We start from the raw sequence: 19,608 nt of genomic DNA on the forward strand, positions 1-19,608 counted from the left end.
CTTCTCAAGCTCTTTCTGCAAGCTTATAAAAAACATACACTATTGCTTTCTTGTAGCATCAAGGGATTATGTTTACACAATACCATTCCCAATGATCTTTGCAGTATGAGGGTGCGATGGGCTCTGCAGGTAAAAGCATCTAGCAAATGCTATGTGTATCTGTTCAGGCTCGTTTAAAACAAAACACAACACATTGACTTCAAAAGCCCAGACACTCATTACAGGGACTCAGTAGCAAGTGGGCAATCCACATTAAAACTGAAACATACATAGCTCATCGGGGTGACATGGATTATCAGTTTAGCTAAGGGAGATGTGCATTCAGGCATTATTTCAGTATTATTGTCTGAGTTCTTGACAGCACCTCTTACTGGAAGGATTCTAGATCACCTATAGACACATGAATTTCTTCACCTACTGCTGAAGTCAGTAGCTGTCCAACAAAGTAAGAGAAGGATGCTGTATCCAGTAGAGACTGCAGGGAAAACTTAAGAAGGTAGAATGAAATTACATAAATGGAATTTTACTCCTGAGGGCATTCTGCACCAAAACATGAAATTCTGTACACAAAACTTTAAAATTCTGCAAGTTTTCTGCACGTTTTATTTGTCAATAATAAAGGCTTCAACATGGTAGTGGGGGAGCACGGGCCACTGGCTGCATGAAGGAGGAAGATCACCCTGCATCAGGGCCGGCTCTAGACACCAGGCACCCAAGCACATGCTTAGGGCGGCGCCTGGTAAGGGGCGATGGGGGGAGCGCGGCGCGGCATTCTGTGGGGGGGGGCGCTCCGGCGGCGCGGCGCTGGGGGGGCGGGCTCCGGTTGCGCGGGGCTCGGCGAGGGGGTGGCGCGGCGCTGGAAGGGGGTTCTGGCGATGCTCGGCGGGGGCGGGCTCCAGCAGCGTGGGGCTCGGCGGGGGGGTGCGGCGCGGGAGGGGGGTTCCGGCGGTGCTTGGCAGGGGGCGGGGGCGGGCTCCGGCCGCGGGGGGCGTCGCGGGGCTCGGCGCTCGGGGCGGGGGTTCCGGCGGCGCTTGGCGCGGGGGGGGGGCGGGCTCCGGCGCTCGGCTGGGGGGGGGTGGCGCGGCGCTCAGCTGGGGGGGGTGCGTCCCGGCACTCGGCGGGGGGTCTGGGGGGCGGCACTTTTTTGCTGCTTGGGGCAGCAAAAAAGCTAGAGCCGGCCCTGCCCTGCATCTCTCCCACCCCCACCCCCAGGACATGGAATCAGCAGTGAGGCTGCACCTGACCCTGACACAGCATAAGGTCTGGGCCTGCCCCAAAAACACACTGGGGCCATGCCCCTCTGCGCCAGGTGCACCAGGTGTGGGGCAGGTAGGCTCAACCAGGCAGGATCCAAGTGTGGGGAGATCCAGGTGTGGGGTGAGGGGATTCTGTGTGGGACAATCTGGGTGCGGGCAGCTCAGTGGGGGGGTCTAGGTGTGGGGGGATCTGGATGCACAGAGACCCGTGGGGGCGGGGTTCCAGGTGTAGGGGGAATGGGACTCTGCAGGGGCTTCCAAGTAAAGATTGTTGGGGTTTGGTGGGGTGGGGGTCTGGGTGCAGCTAGTTGGCATTCAGTGATGTGGTAGTCTGGATGTGGGGGCTCAGGGTGGTGCAGAAGGTGGGGGTTTGGAAGTACGGGTCTGGGTGTGTGTGGGGGAGGCTCCAGATGCAGGGGTTGAGGTTCAGTGCAGTGGGGTTCAGGTATGGAAGAGTAGGGGGGTACTGGATGTACCGGGTGAGGCTTGCTAGGTATGGGAAGTCTGGATGCAGAGGGGTTGGGTGAACGGGAGAGCAGCTCCCTGTACAGTGACCCCTCCCCCCATAGCTGAGGAGTGATGGGGGCAGGAAGCAGGGGAGGATGCTGAGTTTCCTGCAGCTGGGGGAGATTTCTGGGTCTGGGCGTGACACAACCGCAACCCCTCCTTGCAGGGGAAGAGGAAGTCCCATCCTCTCCTGCCTCCAGCCCAGCTGGGACTAGAAGCTGATCCTGGCTCAGGGTAGGAGCCACTTAGGGTGACCAGATGTCCCGATTTTATAGGGACAGTCCAGATTTTTGGGTCTTTTTCTTATATAGGTTTCTATTACCCCCCCCCCCACACACACACACACACACACCACCTGTCCTGATTTTTCACACTTGCTGTCTGGTCACCCTAGAGCCACTGGCTGTAGTGTCCTCAGCCCCGCAGTGATTTACCTGTCCACCAGCTGCTCTGGATGCCCGAAACATTGTACCTGGGCTGCTAGGGAGTGGTGCGTGTCTGCTCTTGCAGCTTCCCTGTCAAAGTCATTTTTCTGTGGGGAAGCAAAGAAATCTGCTGGGAACTTGAATTCTGCACATGTGTAGTGGTGCAGAATTCCCCCAGGACTAGAATTTGGCCAGGACACTGGGGTTAACATCTACTCAACTTACAGAACTTTAAATACCAAGATAAGCAATTGTTTGAGAGAGACATACCAACATAGGTCTTTATCACCTTCCTGAGTTAAGCAACTTTTTCAGCATAGTCCTGGGAATGGATGTTTGTGGCGTCTCAGAAATCAGCAATATTTTGGTCTTCCAAAACTAGCGGCCAGTGTTGCTTTGTGTGTTCACTTCTTGATCACAATGTGGTGGGTTTTAAGTTCTCTGGCCCTTTATAAGAATTTTCTGGTGGTCCCCATTTTAGGCTGAACTTTGGCCTGCTGTACTGTTAGTCAGCCTCTTCCTGTTAACTCAGTCTTCTGTATGATGTTCCCATGCTATGCTGGCTTGAGATCTGTTTTAATTTCCTTTTAGCATATTTGATGTGGTTCCATTTTTCTTCCAGAAGAGAAGAAGAAACTAATACGAGAATTTGATGAGAAACAATGGGAGGCAAATGAAACGGTAAGGATGTGGCTGAAATTGTGACATTGGGGAGAAGCCCAAATGCGACGTCAGCCATACACTTTTATTTCTCTTTCTCCTTAGAAATGGTTTATTCAGGTCCTTGTGCTTCAATCGTGATGGGGGTTAGTGCGGAGGGCACATCCTCTACCTGTTTTGGAGAATGGAACCATATTTATCTAGACTGTCAAGCCTGCAGTTTTCACTAGCATTAAACTAAAATGCCACCTCACTATTACCAAGCAAAACAGAATGCTGGAGGTGCAATCACAATCCTTAGGATTCTTGGTCTTGCAGGGGGACTCCCAAGAGATAAGCAGCGAATTCCTGCTTTACATTCTCTTCTGTTGCAGTTCTGCATCCTAGAATCATTTGAACATGGCAGTCTAATCCCTTCTTCTTCCTGGGTTTGTGCGATTGTCAACATGTTATGGATCCTGAGCATTCTAATCCTGTTCTGCCAGAAACCTATAATGGGCAGAGCATTAAAAATCAAGATGACTCTGTATATTCACACTTATGGGTTTTGTGCTGGCTTATGGCACCCAACGGTAGAACCCTCTTCAAGTAGTGCTTGTTAAAATGTGTGTGTACCCCTTTCTACGCCTGCTCTGAGTGTTTCTGAAGGCTAGGCCAGGGATTCTCACACCGATTAATTTTTTTGGTGGCCTCAGAGTGCGGTGAGGTGGAGTGGTCTACCTCCGACTTGAGTGAGGGACCACTATCCTCCCCCTGGTGGGTGGAGTCAAACCCGCCCCACCCACTTCACCGGAAGTAACGGGACAGGGCAAGAAGTATAAAGGGAGGGCCCTGCTCAGTTTGGGCTGCACCAGGGAAGGAGGTATACATCTCTCCTAGGGAGAAGAGCCTTCTGCGGGACTGTGGATCAGCAGCTAAGCAGACCAGCGCCCTACTACCTGAAGAGACAGAGGACCCTGAGGAGTGGCTGAAATAAGAAAGTGTCAGGCACAACGGCCTGATTTGCAGGTGGATGTGGTGGAATCAGATCCAAGGATTGTCCAGATATCAAATCTTTCTCAGACGGGACATTGCCTTTCCATTCATAAGAAGGATGATTGAAGCATTCCTGTGGTGGAGCCCAATAAGGCCATAGAATCCAGGACTGCCAGTAGCTGGGATCTGGAAACATAACCATAAGAGAAGCAAATGAGTGCGGGAACCCAGGCTGAGAAGGCATGAGCAAATCAAGTCTCTTAATTCTTCTCTCTCTAAATGAGGATCAGACCTCGGATCCGCTATGGACCTTATAGGAGACAACAATGGACCTAGAGGATGGTGAAAAATAAAAGATGAGGAAAAATCTGTGTGGCGACCTTGTAGAAATCTTAGGAGGAGGTATGGATTGATTTGGAGAGACACTAATCATCTGTGTTCTTTTCTTTAACTGAGAAGAGGAATCCAACTGCAGAACTTGTAAAGCCTATTTGCCAATTATCCATAACTCGGATTCGTGGAATGCTCAGAATGGGGAAGGTGCACATCAGCCACCACAGAAAAAATGGTCTTTGGATCCAAGGGCAGTCCCAGAACAGGAGCAGAGGAAGGAGCCAGTCCCACCAACGTGGAGAGTACCTGATCCAGAGAAATTCTCAGATCCATGCCTCTGATGTTCAGTCAGAACTAGAGCTGATTTAAGTTTAAGGGTCGGAACCACCGAAGCCAATGTCAGACTTGGACTGCTCCAATAGGCGTGATGCATGGGATCTGGCACCGCTAAGAATGGCTGTCTTCTCCCTTGCCTTCATTTTTGGAACTAATATAGCCGCTACGGTGGCTCTAGGTTTCTTGGAAGGCAGCTGACCTTTTCCCACCAAGAGTGCCTTCAAAGTCTTGATGGTTTTAATAGATAAATCTAGAGCTGATCCCAAAATCCTGGAACCTGTACACAGTTCTGAGTTGCTGGAGGAACTGAACCGGTTTTAGATTTCTGATCTGACAACCATCTGGAACCAGAAGGTTTACCAGCAAGAGCTTCTTTAAGCAGTAGTAGCTGTAGTCTATTCTGCTTCACTTTATGCACTCTGGACATGAAAGCCTGGCAAACAGAATATCCGGAAGGAGAGCAGCCTTCCCCCAGACCCTTCAGATACCTAAGATGGTCGTCCACCTGTGACTCAAAAACATCTTTGTGTCAGTTAAAAGAGGGATACAGAGGGGTTACAGGAGTCTCTGAATTCTGGTATGTAGATTCTAGTTCACCAAAGAATCTTGTGTGAGGTCTCAAATGAAAGCCAGTGTCACTGGTCATCAATATCACTCTGAAATGTATGTGCGTGTACTGTGCAAGGAGTTATGCATCTGTTCCAGAAAACTATGTTCTTAAGCATTTAAGGTAAAAGCAGGTCACCAAAAGGTGACATGCCTTAGACTGGTTTCTCCAGACAGGAGGCAAGATATATGCATCTCTTTCAGGATGTAAATTAAACATTGTGAGCTAACACAATGGATGTCCATTTAGTTCTAGAAGGCAAGAAAACACTCTGGTATCCTGCACCTAGGAATAAGTAAATGGATGGCTTGTCTGCAGTCATGAAAGTGGGGTCTCAGCCAGCCTTGGCTGAAAACACTACAGAAGATTTTGGGTGAAATAAACTTCTTTAACCTGTTAGGTAAGTTTAATCTTTAGAAAGCATGTTATGATTTTGTTTTGTATGTAATCATTTGTTTCCAATATCCTTTCTTACTATCACTTATTCTTGTTTTCATTTAAATATACCTAAGTGCTGTGATGTTAAGCGAGGTGCTTGTCCTGAGTTGAAACTTACAAGCTGATGTGTACTGCTGTTTGGTAACAGAACCTGGTAATTCTGAGTGTGCAGTGGGTAAGGGGCAGGGAGTGCTGTAAGAACTCGTGGGAGTTGGGGTGGGTTGGTATATACCTATCACTACCTACACAGAGAGAGCAAAGACTGTGGAGGCCTGGAAGGTAGTGCTTGTGCTGCCAGAGCTATTGATTTCAGGGAGCTGATCCACAGCAAGCACAGACAAGACTCCTTTGCTCTAAGGAAACGTTTCTCAAATGTGGTCACATGTGCCCCCTGAGGCTTTTCCTGCAGTCACGACAGCCTCCTGGGCAGAGATGGGGGAGGGGACAAAGCAGTGGGGCTAAGAGGGTGGGCTTAACTCCCCTTCAGCCTTGGGGCTCTAGCAACAGGCTTGGTGCTTTAGCTGTGGGGCTCCAGGCTTCCACGCCGTGGGGTGGCGGGGCTCCAGTTTTCAGCCTCCCCCCCACCCCCAGCCATAGGGGTCTAGCTCTGGGCTTTAGCTGGACCGGCCTTACTGGACACCATGGTGGTCAAGAGGCAAGGAGCAGGGTGAGCCTGGGGTGTGACACTGCAGAAGGGAGCTCGGGCAATGTAGGGGAGCAGAGGGGGTGATGGGGAGCCTGGAGTTTTTTAATTGAGTCTGCAAAAAAAAAACAACCCAAAACAAATACATTTCCAAATCATTGTAATTTGTGTGTGCATATTTATTTGTTTTTCCTAAAGTTAATTAAGTATTTTAGGAAAATTTGTCAGACTGGCCACAAGCAAGAGTTGGTGACCGCACTCAGAGGCCACCAAAATTTTTGTTGTGAAAACCCCAGCTCTAAGGGGAGGTAGCGGTGCGGTGCCTTACAAGACTGGGTACTCCAGGGTGCATCACACTGTCTCCAGGAAGATAGTTGGGCACCAGCACACCTCTTAAATCTTGACTTTTGCTTTTTCTTCGGTTCGGCTATTACAGGGAACTGAATCTCACCAACTATACTAAACTATCTAAATTTATTACTATACTAAAAATTACACTTAATTCTTTACGTTGTTATCTGGCACTACAGTGGAGAAAACCCTGGATCCAAGATGGATTGGAGTGGTTCACTTCTGTCTGGCACAATAGCTGGCAGGAATTGAAGTGGTAGAGGGTGCTGTGCCCCTTATATAGCCTCGCCCTGAGAACGTTTGGAAATGCTGAGGAGGGGGTAGAAAAGGGTGCATGTGCACTCTTAATGGGCACTGCTTGGAGAAGATTCTACTATTAGGTAGCACAATACCCATAAGTGTGAATATGCAGAGCCATTCAAAGAAGAACATTGCGATACAGGATTATTGGGGCAACGGAAGAGGTAAACAACGCAAAAATGTCTTTACACCTAAAAAACCCCCAAACACATAACACTATAGGCTTAACATTTCTGCTCCATAATTATGTAATGGTTACCTTTTTAAAATTTTATTTCTTTGAGTATACACGTATGTCCCGGTACTCTTCCCTGGTTCTTCCCATGGGAACACATACATGTTTTAAACTTCACTTACTGTAGCATATAGCTTTGCAGACATGGTGGTCAGTTACACTGGTGAAATAACTTACTGTACTAGATATATGGATTGCATATTTCATTCACATTAGCCTTGATGTGCATTGTCCATCACAGGACAATCCAGAAGTTTCTTTTTGACCCCGTATATTTTGTGATAATATATCATTTGGGTTTTTGTAGTTTTTAAGAACCATGTTTGTTTGAACCTCTGAAACATGACACAGTATATTTGAAAATCAAACTACTAGAAGAAGTGGTGGATTTGTCATCTCTTGATATCTTCACATCAAGACTGGAGGATTTTCTGGATGATATGCTTTAACCAGACACAAGTTATTGGGCTCAATTTTGGGTAACAGGATGAAATGGCATGTGATATACAAGAGGTCAGACAAGATGATCTAATGGTCCTTTCTGGCCTTAAACTATGAATCTCTAATAATTGCCTTTCTTTCCTGATCCATCAAAGGATTATTGGTGTAGAGATCCATAAATCTGTATGTTCCCACTCGGCTCAAAATAGAGCTGGACACTTTTTTATGAAGCATTTTGTTTGACCAGAAATGAAATTTTTGTTGACTTTTTTGATTTGCCCAACATTCCAGAAAATTTCTGGTTGAGGCCTTCCCCCTCTTTTAAAAAAAACAAAACAAAACAAACAACTTTTCGGAACTGCCAGCAAACTGAAAAATCAGTTATTCACCCAGGTTTAGTCACACGTCCTATTTAGAGATGTTACTGAACCCCTCAGAGTTCAGATCAGGAAGTTTGGTTGATGGCCTATCCGCTTGTGTAGATGTGATTGGAAACCTAACCTAAACCTGACACCAACCTAAAACTGTTTAAATAATGTGAAAAAGGACAAAATACAACTATCAAAATGTTATATAGAAAATCAACGTTAGAATTTTGGCTTTAGTCTCTTTCATTGAATCATTCCCCAATCCATGTCTTATACCAGAGCACACATGTATACCAGTGTCTTAGTAGTCTCTTGTTCTTATTGGGATGGTGAGTAACAATACCTATCCAATTATGGAAGGTACTGATGACACGATATTGACAAGTACGACCTTTTTTAAAATATTTTCACCTCAAAAAATGAAATCATAAACTTGAGATCTTAATTCAGAGAATATCTATGATACTGTTACAAAACTGTTGGGACTTACCTTGTTAACTTTTGGACTCTTTTGAGGGAAGACTGTTTAACACAGTATGAACCCTGTGCTGTGGGTTGGACAAAATGTGGCCTGTGGAATCATGTAATCTGGTTGTCCCATATGTTTATGTGAAGGTGTGACTTGTGGAGACTCCTGGCCTGGTATGCAGCACTCCATCTTGAGCCAAGCAGCTGCTGGGACCTGTAGATTTGTGTGCTGCTCCACCTCTGTAATAGATGCGGGCAACTACAATGTTCTCCCTCACAAAATAGGTTCATCCCTTGGACTCCTGTCAAGTTGCAAGTACAGCTTGGGGTTGGGCATAGTTTGAATACCCTTCTATATTAGTAGAATGAATGTGGTACTTTTATAACTACTTTTTCTCTTCAAAGCTGCGGGAGATGGAAGAAGAACTGAAATATGCCCCAGTGTCCTTCCGCAACCAAATGATGAACAGAATCCGGACCTACAAGAGAGACCTTGCCATGTTCCAGAGAGAGATTAAAAGCACAGATTTGGGGTTGGGCCCTGGAAGTCGGGGGGACACAAAATACGGAATCTATTCCATGGAAAATGAGCAGAGTGTGAGTGTCAAATAGATATTAACTATATTTTAAAACTAGATTGTGACACAAAGTGACTTCAGATGTAGCTAGCTGTGCTAGCTAGTGTTTCTATCTTACCCTCCTTAGTTTCTGAGCGCATGTAACCTGGCTGTAAACCTACCCTGGATAATAGGGAGTATTTTGCATAAGAGGAAAATTGTACCTGCAACTTTAAAAAAAAAAAAAAAAAAAAAGCATGTATCAACTTGGTAAGAATGAAAGAATAAACTCAAAATAACAAACTTGCTTTTTAAGAGATGCTCAAATAGCATTTGGCTCAATATTTTTTTAAAAACCTAAAAATAGATTTTCATTATACATACTAAAATACTTTATTTAAACATTCTTTACAGCACAGAAAACACAACTGTAGTAGTGCAGGAAAAAAATTAAATGACCAATTTCATTTCACTGTCAAAGGTGAATGAAGTATATATTTAAATGCACCATGTAGGATCAATGGTAAAGCTAGTTTTAAAATAATTCTGTTAAATAATCCAGGTACATGTAAGAAGCCATCTATTTAAGTAGCAAATTGATCAGGCCATTCAAAACTTTTAAGTACCAGATTTGTTAGTTTTATTTCTTGTACTGTAGACAGTTAAGGCAAAGTATGACTGAACTATAGAGACTGAAATCCCCTCCAGTCTTAAAGCTCTGAGGCACATTGATCTGTGTGGGAAGTTTGTGGTGCTGTCCATCCTGCACCTGTCCTGTGGTTGGATTACTTTAGTCTTCGAGATATCTTTCACCAGATCTAAAACTACAGAAGCCAGGAAACTTTGAAAACTGAGGTGCTGTCCTTGATTTGTCTAGATATTGCAGCATGATGCATTTGTTGCCTCCCTTACAATACCTTAGTACAGGATGGTAGATGTAAAGCCTTTTTCAAAGTTTAGGAAAATATTCTATTCTGAGGGCCAGTTCTGATCCAAGGTCAGTGAGCCTCTCTCATTCTGCGACTTGGGTTACTTATTTGCATGAAAAGAGGATTTTGGTGGCCCAGGCATTCCATCTGCTGCTGCTTGTTCCCATGAAATCCTCTGATTGTGTGACCTCATAAAAATCTCCACAGCAACCAATTGTGAATGCAGCAGATGAAGGAATGACTTAAGGTAGGGATAAAAGGAGCAGATAAAAACAAAGATCCTATTTTTAAGTAAGGATCCCTTAGTGGCAGAGGGAAATGAGATTAAAGGAAGGAAAATATGACATTTATTTCTAACCAGAATGTTTTAAAACCTTTCCCAGATCGCATCTGTAGCTCTAAGATTAACCCTTCAGTTGACTCCTTTTTCATGTCCTTGCTAGGTTTAAGATGATCCTTTTAACCCTATTTTGAATGTAGTTTAATTGTGTGTGAACTACCCCAGACCTCTATCTATTTAACTACAGCTTGTTTCTTCTTGGCTTCCTAGAGTAGATATTTATTTGTCCCTAAAATCATGCAAGTGATAGGGCACAGGAAATCTTATTTCTTGTTTCCAAAAGAGGTTTTCTAGAGAGAATACATTTGCTATCCTTGAGTTGCTCTGCTGGAGTACCTTTACTCTAGTGGTTCCCAAACTTTTCAGCATCACGCCCCCTTTTTAATTTTTGAGAAACCTTCAAGCCCCCCCCCCCTTTACCATCGTCCAACCCCCCCGATCCTTGTCCCCTGACCGCCCCCTCCTGGGACCCCACCTCCTGTTCAACCCCCCTCCCTGCTCCCTGTCTCCTGACTGCCCCGACCTCTATCCACACCCCCTGACAGGCCCTCCGGATTCCCACGCCTATCCAACCCCCGTCTGCTCCCTGTCTCCTGACCATCCCTGCCAGAACCTCTGCCCCATCCAACTGCTCCCTGTTCCCTGACTGCCCCCCAGGACCTCCTGCCCCTTATCAAACCCCCACTTCCTGCCCCCTTACCAGGCTGCTCAGAGCAGCAGGACTGGCTTATTGGAAAGTCTGGGAGGTGGGCGGGCGCAAGCCATGCTGCCTGCATGGAGGTGTAACTACAAGGGAGGTGGGACTGGAGGGGAGGGGCCAGGGGCTAGCCTCCCTGGCAGGGAGTTCAAGGGCCAGGCAGCCTCGCGCCCCCCTTAGAATTTCTTCACACACCCCCAGTTTGGGAACCAATGCTTTAGTCCCAGTTTTTGCATTTACTGGAGATAGATTTCTTTCTAATGTTCTAGTTTGTGGTAATATGCAACAAGCCTATATTACAACAGATACAGATGGTAGTGAAGAAGAGTCCTGAATTCTCTGCTCCAGTCCTAGTCTACTGATTTTGAGGGAATGGGGCACAACTGAGTTTAAGATGGGAAAATCAAATGAACCTAAATATGGAACAGCATCTCTTGCTCCATATTTCAGCCTCTAGCAGTGACTTACTTGCATTTTATGGTTGTGGTTGTTAAGGATGTAAAGGAAATCTGTCTTTAAATCTGTTTTTTGGCTCTTATAACTTTGTAGTGAGTTTGTCCTCTTTCCTCCTCCTTTTACTGTAGTTTGTTATATTTAATTCTAGCTTCCTCCCTATTCTGTAGAAATGTTGCAGATAAATCTCTAATCTGTAGTAAGGGCTAATATTACGTAATACAGAGTTGACATACTATATATTTTCAAACATTGATTTGTCTGCTTCTATTAACCTAAAAGGACCTTGTCACCATTATAGACACATGGTCTATAAAGCAATGCATCTCAATTCTAGAATCCATCAGAAGCCAGTATGTTTCTGCTCCCCTGTTTAATAGCTAAACAGTAAAACCTATTTTTTAGACTCATTTGCAGTCGCAGAGGGGCTTGCTTCTCCAGGGGACAGAGAGCCTGAACCGAGCCACTCAGAGCATTGACCGTTCACACCGGATTGCTGCAGAGACGGATCAGATAGGTACAGAGATAATCGAGGAACTTGGGGACCAGCGAGAGCAATTGGAACGCACCAAAAGCAGAGTGAGTGTAAAAGCTGTTGGCACTGTAACATAACAGCCTGGCATTAATCTATTGGGAATGGTAGCATCGATGGAGATCTGGGTGCTCCCATCAGATGTTTACTTCCTGGGTATGAAAGCTGCGATATGGACATCTGGGAAGGAGGAGGAGTTATCAGGGTGGAGGACGGTAGACTGGTGACAAATAAAAAATTGTCCCCCTTTGTTCAGCCTAGCAGCCCATAAATTTCCATCATAAAAAGCGCTTTGTTACAAGGAATAAACTGTGAAGTGGAATTTGAGTTCATTTCAGTTTGGGTTTGAGTCCTGTGCTAGTGACTGCATCCTGTTTAAACATTAGTCATTTTGTCACCCTGACAGTGTGATGCAAATGGAAGAGGCTAAATCCGTTTTTTCAACCTGACTTAATATGTGGATGAAATGGGCTAGATTACGCAAGAGGTCTCTTCCAGCTCCCTGGGGCTAAGGCAGGAACTAGCCCAACAACTAATAATGTAAACTATTAATAGTGGTTTTAAACTATATAAACTTGACCTAAAAGTCAGACTTTAAACACTGAAGCCTAATCCTAACCCTGACTGAACCAAAGTGCAGTTCTACTCTGATCCAGTCATTGTGTCTAGGATCTCTGTATCAAATTTGCTCACTTAACAAGCGAAGATGTGTTCTTACCTCTAGTTCTGCAAACTAAGCCTGTGCACAGTTGAGCTTTGGTTATTTCTGAGTAGTATCACCACTAATGAAGTTTCATTAGATCTTTGGCTGCATTTCTGCAATCCTGTTGCCTTCAGTAGATTTGCACATAAGTAATGGAAACCTGGTAAACCAATATATTGATGCACAAGAAAGAATAGAATCCAGCATTGCAGCACTTACATTTCTATTTTTAGCATGATAGCTTAATCAAAGGTCTTCAAGCTGGGAATCAGACCTCTAGCTCAAAGTGTACATTTACCCGTCGTCCCAGATCAGAGCTTGGATTTAATGTGAGTGACTCCCTCTCCCAGAGTAGGGCTGTCTGTATAGTTCTGTCAGCGGGTCTCTTGAATCAGGTCAAACCAGCATAGGCTATTTCCTGGGAGGCGAAACTTCAAAAGTCTTGTTACCTGAATTGCTTCAGCATTGGGAATTGACAGTCATCACTACCTTCTAACTATAGTTCCTGCAGGAACCATCCATTCATCCAGGAATACAATCAATAGACAGCCTATAAAGATGTACAACATTTATACAGCTGATCCAATAACCTAAATATTCTGTTTCCAAAACATTGCATCTGTCAAAGCTACTTTCTTCTGAAGCCAAGAGTTAATGTAGTCCTTTGGATATACCATCCTATTAAACTCGTTCAAGGAGTTATGCATTTATAGTGTGCTTTCTGGCTGCTGTTCCCTCTACTGAAATAGTAATAAATACAAGCTCACTTTCTTTTTGCATATGTGCCCTTAACTGTTTTTAAATGGACTTGTGGACTCTCCCAGAGCTGTGAGCAGGGGATATTTGCAACTATTTATAAAAAAGGTGCCCGAAGTGGGGACTCTTGGCAGGCAGAATGGTACAGATCTGCCATCACAAATCCTTTTTTACATAGGAGTCATCATTGTTTTATGTGAAATGAGTGAATTCTACTCATGGGGAAAAATAACAGGTGCTAGTGTTGGCATCAATGAGCTGGAATCACAGCTTGTTTGCTTTATGATCTGTAAACCCTGATTTCTGTGAAAGCACTAGGTGTAAGGAGTATGGTTTTGAAAGCCTGGGCATAAATAGATCCATTTACCAAGGGTGCTTGTGAATGTAAATGGAGGGCAAGTGGCATGCACTTCTAAAGTGGCTCTGAGGCAATGTCTACATTATGGACCTTATAGCAGCTGTGCCAATGTAAGGTCTCCTGTGTAGCTGCTCTATGCTGGCAGGAGAGAGCTTGCCTGCTGGCATAATTAAACCACCCCCAATGAGCGGCAGGAGATGCTCTCCTGCCACTGTAGTGCTATCACCACTGGCACTTTTGTCTGTGAAACTTATGTCAGTCAGGGGTGTGGTTTTTTTTCACAGCCCTGACTGATAGAAGTGCTAGTGTAGACAAACCCTAGTTTGACTCAATAAGGACAACTGGTCTGATTTCCCTCACAACCCATCTCCACCCACCCACACACCTTGAACTTCTGGAACAGGGCTGACAATTTTATACTGAAAGCTGTAATGACCACATGTTATGAATCTCAGGTTTGCACCTGAATTGTTTATAATGTGATAGCTTTTAAAAATCTAACCCTAAGTTGTTTTGCTTGTTTCTTACTAGGTGATTTAGAAACTGCTTGTTGACTGAATAGTGTAAAGGCTGTAATAGATGTTAACTTTCAACTAATAGATTAACTAATCTCCTTTTCTGCCCATGTATTAAATCTTTCTCTAACCTTTTATTTGTTTTTGCACTACCATTCCCAAAATTGTAGCTGCCTCATTTCACTAATGCTTTGCTTATTTTTAATAATATGGAAGAGGGAGTAAGCTCCCCCCATGACCCTGTTAGATAGCATCTGACAACATGATGCATTGCTGCTCATTACTAGATGGTCCCCTTTAAAAAAATAAAAATCCTTCAGTTTTCAATGGTGGTGTTACAATTGGAACACCACCATTGAAAATATCAGACAACTTACCAAAATCAGTATTTTAGACAAATCCTACTATTGCTTTTCTCTCCTCCTGGAGAGGGCATTGACCACACTTGAGACATCCCTGGCTTGAGTAATCACAAGTGAACCTCAACAGGCAACCTACTGTATAATGCAGCTGTTCCTCACCTGAGATCCATCTTCTAGGTGATGCTTAGAGCAACAATGCTGTGTCTGAGCATTAAGATTACAGGAAGGTTCTTCTTGAACCCAGATCTTTTGTTTGCTTAATTCATTGTACCCTCAACCAACTGCTGGCAGACTGTGGGTCAGAGTACAGGGTTTGGCTTTGTGCCTCACATTTCACTTCAGAATAAGTGGAAACTAATGTTTTTTCTTTGTAGTTAGTGAACACAAGCGAAAACCTAAGCAAAACCCGTAAGATCCTGCGTTCCATGTCGAAAAGGTGAGTAGTGTGATGAATTTACTTTATCTTTTAAAACTTTAAAGCAATGCTAGCCTCCACTAATAACCAATCCCAGACAATTATGCCTTTCTTCTAAATCTCAAAGTAGGATACAACCAGAAAACTACTTACGGTGCAGGAATTGTCATCTAGTACCCAAATACAGTCACCTCTGATAGAATGGTGCAGCAATTTTACAGCACACAGCAAAGGAAATTTAAAATACTATAACAGCTGGAACTGCTGGGGGATTTTAGGTAAACAGAATGTAACTGAAATTTGCCTAAATAAATGAGCTATAGTCTGTCTCTCTCTCTCTCTCCTTTCTAAGTGTTGTGGAATCTTTCAATACCTGCTCATGGAGGGATATTAGAGAGACAAGGTGGGGGAGGTAATCTTTCATTAGACCAATTTCTGTTGGCAAGAGACAAGCTTTGGAGCTACGAAGAGCTCCTTCAGGTCTGGGAAAGGTACTCAGTGTCACAGTTAAATGCAAAGTGGAAATTAAGGTGCCTTACTTTCACTACCTATTTTTCTTTTCCTTTAGAATAGTTAAACTTGAGTTCCTGAGTGGCACTCTATTGTTCATTTAATAGGCTTCTTAGTCTTAAAATCTTTTCCCCTATAGTCTTCCCTATTCCATTAATCTCTTCTTTCAACACCTTTTGAGATAAAGGAACAAGCTGACAGCTATTCATGGGCAATGTGCACCATACATTTATAGAATGGTCCCTGTTCTATCCCCTGCTAACACATTGTTTGCTTTTGATAGCTTAAAAAGGCTGCTCACTAAGCAGAAGCAATCAACAATGGCTGCTTAGTTCTTGAGTATCAATTCATAGTGTTACCTTGCACTTACATGGTGCCTAACTACTTAAGTTTATTGGCTCTTCTTGAATCCTTGGGACTTGCTTATTACAAATAATGCATCTTGGCACCAGTCTGTGCTGTTCACCTTCTAGTCTAGAGCAGAACACCAGTGTTAAGTGGCCTCCTCAGTACATTCCCTTAACTTTCTTTGATGTTGAAATTGACCAGTTTTCTTAAACTAACTTTTTTACCAAAGCTTGTAGAGATCCAAACAGCCTACTGATTTGGTTTTAGGCTGGTTTTTTGGGGGGCTGAAGTTGTCTCATGAACATAAAAGGGAAAGTCAACTTTTTAACCTGCTTCTGAATTAGCTTGCCACTAGTAATTCTTCTAAAGAGTACAATGTGGTTACCCTCTGATGCAGTGGGAGTTCTTGATGACCTACTTTAGTCATCTCTGTAAACTGAACTTTAGTGACAATAACAAATGAATATTTTGGGGAAAGCATTGGTAGAGGTGGGAGTGTATGCTGTAGTTCAAAAGGGAATTGTTGGGGAATTTTATGGCTCTGTTATACAAGGCAGCCTAGCTTATCACAATGGTCCCCTCTAGCCTTGGAATATATAGATATTATCCACTTAAATGCAAGACTGCCAAAATGGTCTTTGATTAAAAGATATTAGAGGATACTCTTGTAAAATGGGTTGCTGTTCAGAGGCCAAACACTGAGTAGTAGTGGCTTCTGCAGTTTCAAATAAATGCACAATAATGTGGTTTTGGCATTAAGTCCTATGTGGGGATCTCTACTCCCAAGAAATAACAGACTTGAGTGAACATGGGATAGTCTTGTCTATCTTAGTGAGAAATAAAAAGTTAGATAAATATCCACAAGCTGGGGTGGAGAGGGGGCAAAGAGAAAGCTGCAGTACTGCAAGTAGTGAAATAGAGAAGTCCCAGATAACTGTTAGAGAACACTGCTTAATCCCTTCTTCCTACTTTGAGAACTATGTGGATAATTCTCCACAACAGAAGTACTCTAAGTTTAATGACAAGACGTAACGGTCAGCTGTTACTTTATCTCAAAAGAAAGCTTGTTGGCTGCTTAAGTTTCAGTGGTAGGATCTAAGCTGGAGTGCTTGCTTAAAGAATGTTTTTAAACCAGACTGGAGCATATGTAGTAGGACAGTCCTACATATTTCTCAACAGCCCTAGCCATCATGATCCTAAACTCCCTTTTCTTTTTCTAGAGTTATGACTAACAAGTTGCTGCTGTCTGTCATCATCATCCTGGAACTAGCCATCCTAGGAGGTGTGGTCTACTACAAGTTCTTCCGCAAGAGCTGAGCTTGCACAGCCCAGATTGGTGTTCCCCTTTGTTTCTCAAGGATTATGCATGGACATAAGTGAGAAACTGGGTGGCAGTAGCGCCAGAAGTGGATGAGATGTCTAGTCCAGTTGGAAGTTCTCTGGTTGAGCTGTCAGGTACTGACTCTAGAAAGACATGGTGGTTATAAAGAAAACACAGACTAAGACTGAAGTAATGGTAATAGACAGTAATAATTATTTTATTACTTGTCTAAATTTACATATTTCTAATTGACTAAATGAATAAAACGTATACATCATACAGTAGTTATTGGTCAAATGGAAAAAACTAGTCTCTTTAAAAAAAGTAACACTCCAAGTGTTTGACATGGCCATTAATCTAGCCACTCACATGCCTCAGCAGAGCCCTGGAATGCTCAATGTGAAGTGTCTTCCACCATCTGGGGGTCCTAAATCCTCACTTGCTCCTCACTGTCTGATTCATCTGGTGAATTAGGTGTTGGGAGTTCATCAAAAACAGTGTGTGCCCCTTCTCTTGTGTGCCCAAAGCACGTTGCTAGCACATCCACTGCAAGATTGGCTGTAGCATTCACTTCCTCCTGAGAGGCTCCAAGCAATGGGTTTACTTCAACCAGGTCCACAGCTGAAAGCAATCCTAAGAAAAAAGTAACAGCCCATCAAACAGCAGGAACAGAAGTCCAGTAAGAGACACATCCAGAACCAGGGCAGCTTGAATCCTACTAGTCACCAAGTAGCTCAAGGCTCCTATCCCCAACCTTGCACTTTAAAACATCCTGGGGAAAGGTAAGCCCATCCCCCAGTGCTAGAATTCCAACCACAGTGCTGTCTGTGGCTCTTGCTCAAAGGCTGCTTCGGGCTAGCAGATGTGAATATTGAACCTGTTTGGTTCTTCAAACAGGGAGGCCCCTGGGGCCTCTCACATGTTACTGGAGGTAGTACTATTCTACATTCTGACCAGCAACTGTACCACCTCCACCTTCCCCAAGCAGCAGTACAGTGATTATACAGCACTGAAACAAACAGTGAGAACTGTCTAGAAGTAGAGGTACTGCACATCTCTGGCTGTAGACTTGAAAGCAATGCCTCTTTACATTCTAAAACATCTTACAACCATAAAGGTGGAAGTTTAAAATGAGGAAAAGATTTGTTCAGCTTCTCTTCCTCCAGCTGTGGCTACTTGAATTTCAGTTATGCTATTGGAGTTTAACTAGGGGAATCAGTGGTTCAGTTCAATGCCTGGCAGTTAGACAGCAGAGGTCTTAGTCTGGTAAAATAGCACTGGCTACCTTGTCCACCTAATATTGAGCCTGAAGCCTAGGTTCAACACTGCTCCAGATCTGTCGAGCACATCTAGATGGAGAGTTAGTTAAGATTGTCGAACAAGGAACAGTAATAATCCCTAAGAAACATAAGCCGTTTAACTAAGTGGATTTAATACCTCACTTTAGATATCCTAGCCCTAAAGCAATATGGTACCTTTAAAACTTGTTAAATGTGCAGAGCTGAGAGTCTTGTTTTAGCAAGACTGGTGTTCTGGGATAGAACAAGTATTTCAGTCACGTTCATGGAAGCAAGAGTGATCAGGGGATTGTCAGGGCTGACTACCACAATAGCATTCTTCTTTAAGTTTTTTTTTTCCCCCCCTAGTGGAAGCTTGAACCTTGGGTTTTAGGATCACTTGCAAGATGAGGGCCAGATTTTTAGAACTGGGTATGTACAAAATAGTTGTCTAACCATTTTTAATATGCAGTTACCACACTTATGCAAAAAAGGAATATTGATGTAAAACTGGTCATTCATGCATGTCAAATTCTGAAAGTCTGGCCCCATCTATTCATTGCTAAATAAAGTAGGGACCTATAGCATTGTGATCTACTGTACCATGCCCCTTCAAAATCATTGAGGTAAAGTTTACTACTTAGTCCTATCAGTCTGGTTATAGAGAAGCAACTTGAAATGCATATCTGGTTTAAGGTGACCTGTTAATGTCGCAAATAACTTCTTGTAAAGATAGAAGTAGCTCTTGGTGAAGAGGTTTGTGTGATAATTGGGTTTAATCAAACACTGCTGGTTGATTCCTACCTGTATTGTGTATTTCCTCCGTAATGTACATGCCTTCCCGATATGTTAATCCACCTAAAACAGGTGTCCCTGTTGCTGGAGCCAGTGAAGGATCAAAAGCATCAATGTCAAAGCTCAAGTGAATTGGTCTTTGTCTTCTGCAGAAAAATAAAATTAGTGGTTTGATATTTTGCTATCGTGCATGTGGTCAGGACCCCCTGTACTGTACAGCACATAGAATAAAGTTCTTATTTTCACTTTCCCATTGTTTAAGCCCCCCACAAACTATGGTTCAGAGGTGGGAAAACCAATGAAAAATCAGTTGTGTTTCTTTATGCTGTAAACTTATACTTGGACTCCTACAGGGCTGTCCAGGCATGCCATGTTCAAAAGACTTCCTCTTTCTCCC

At 43.8% G+C, this 19,608-nt stretch overlaps 2 protein-coding genes across 6 annotated transcripts in view; one reads left to right on the forward strand and one right to left on the reverse strand.

Annotated features, from left to right (window-relative positions):
- The window catches only part of VTI1B (vesicle transport through interaction with t-SNAREs 1B), a 27,275-nt gene extending 7,890 nt beyond the window's left edge, over positions 1–19,385 (forward strand). For 2 of the 5 annotated variants that reach the window (XM_065592921.1, XM_065592923.1), the window contains exons 2-7: positions 2,811–2,869; positions 5,349–5,499; positions 8,749–8,940; positions 11,725–11,898; positions 14,920–14,981; positions 17,039–19,385. In XM_065592921.1, coding sequence (XP_065448993.1) covers positions 8,758–8,940; positions 11,725–11,898; positions 14,920–14,981; positions 17,039–17,135 — 516 coding nt within the window. In that variant the 5' untranslated portion in view covers positions 2,811–2,869; positions 5,349–5,499; positions 8,749–8,757 and the 3' untranslated portion in view covers positions 17,136–19,385. The remainder of the gene's footprint in view (positions 1–2,810; positions 2,870–5,348; positions 5,500–8,748; positions 8,941–11,724; positions 11,899–14,919; positions 14,982–17,038) is intronic. The other 3 variants (XM_065592919.1, XM_065592920.1, XM_008172802.4) reach the window with 2 other exon arrangements.
- ARG2 (arginase 2) overlaps positions 17,330–19,608 on the reverse strand; it is a 35,191-nt gene continuing 32,912 nt past the window's right edge. The window contains exons 7-8 of the mRNA XM_005306684.4: positions 19,221–19,357; positions 17,330–17,772 (exon numbers count right to left, since the gene is read on the reverse strand). Of these exons, the coding sequence (XP_005306741.1) occupies positions 17,567–17,772; positions 19,221–19,357 (343 nt within the window). The 3' untranslated portion in view covers positions 17,330–17,566. The remainder of the gene's footprint in view (positions 17,773–19,220; positions 19,358–19,608) is intronic.

The sequence above is a fragment of the Chrysemys picta genome, chromosome 4 (assembly GCF_011386835.1).
Source record: "Chrysemys picta bellii isolate R12L10 chromosome 4, ASM1138683v2, whole genome shotgun sequence".
NCBI lineage: Eukaryota > Metazoa > Chordata > Testudines > Emydidae > Chrysemys > Chrysemys picta.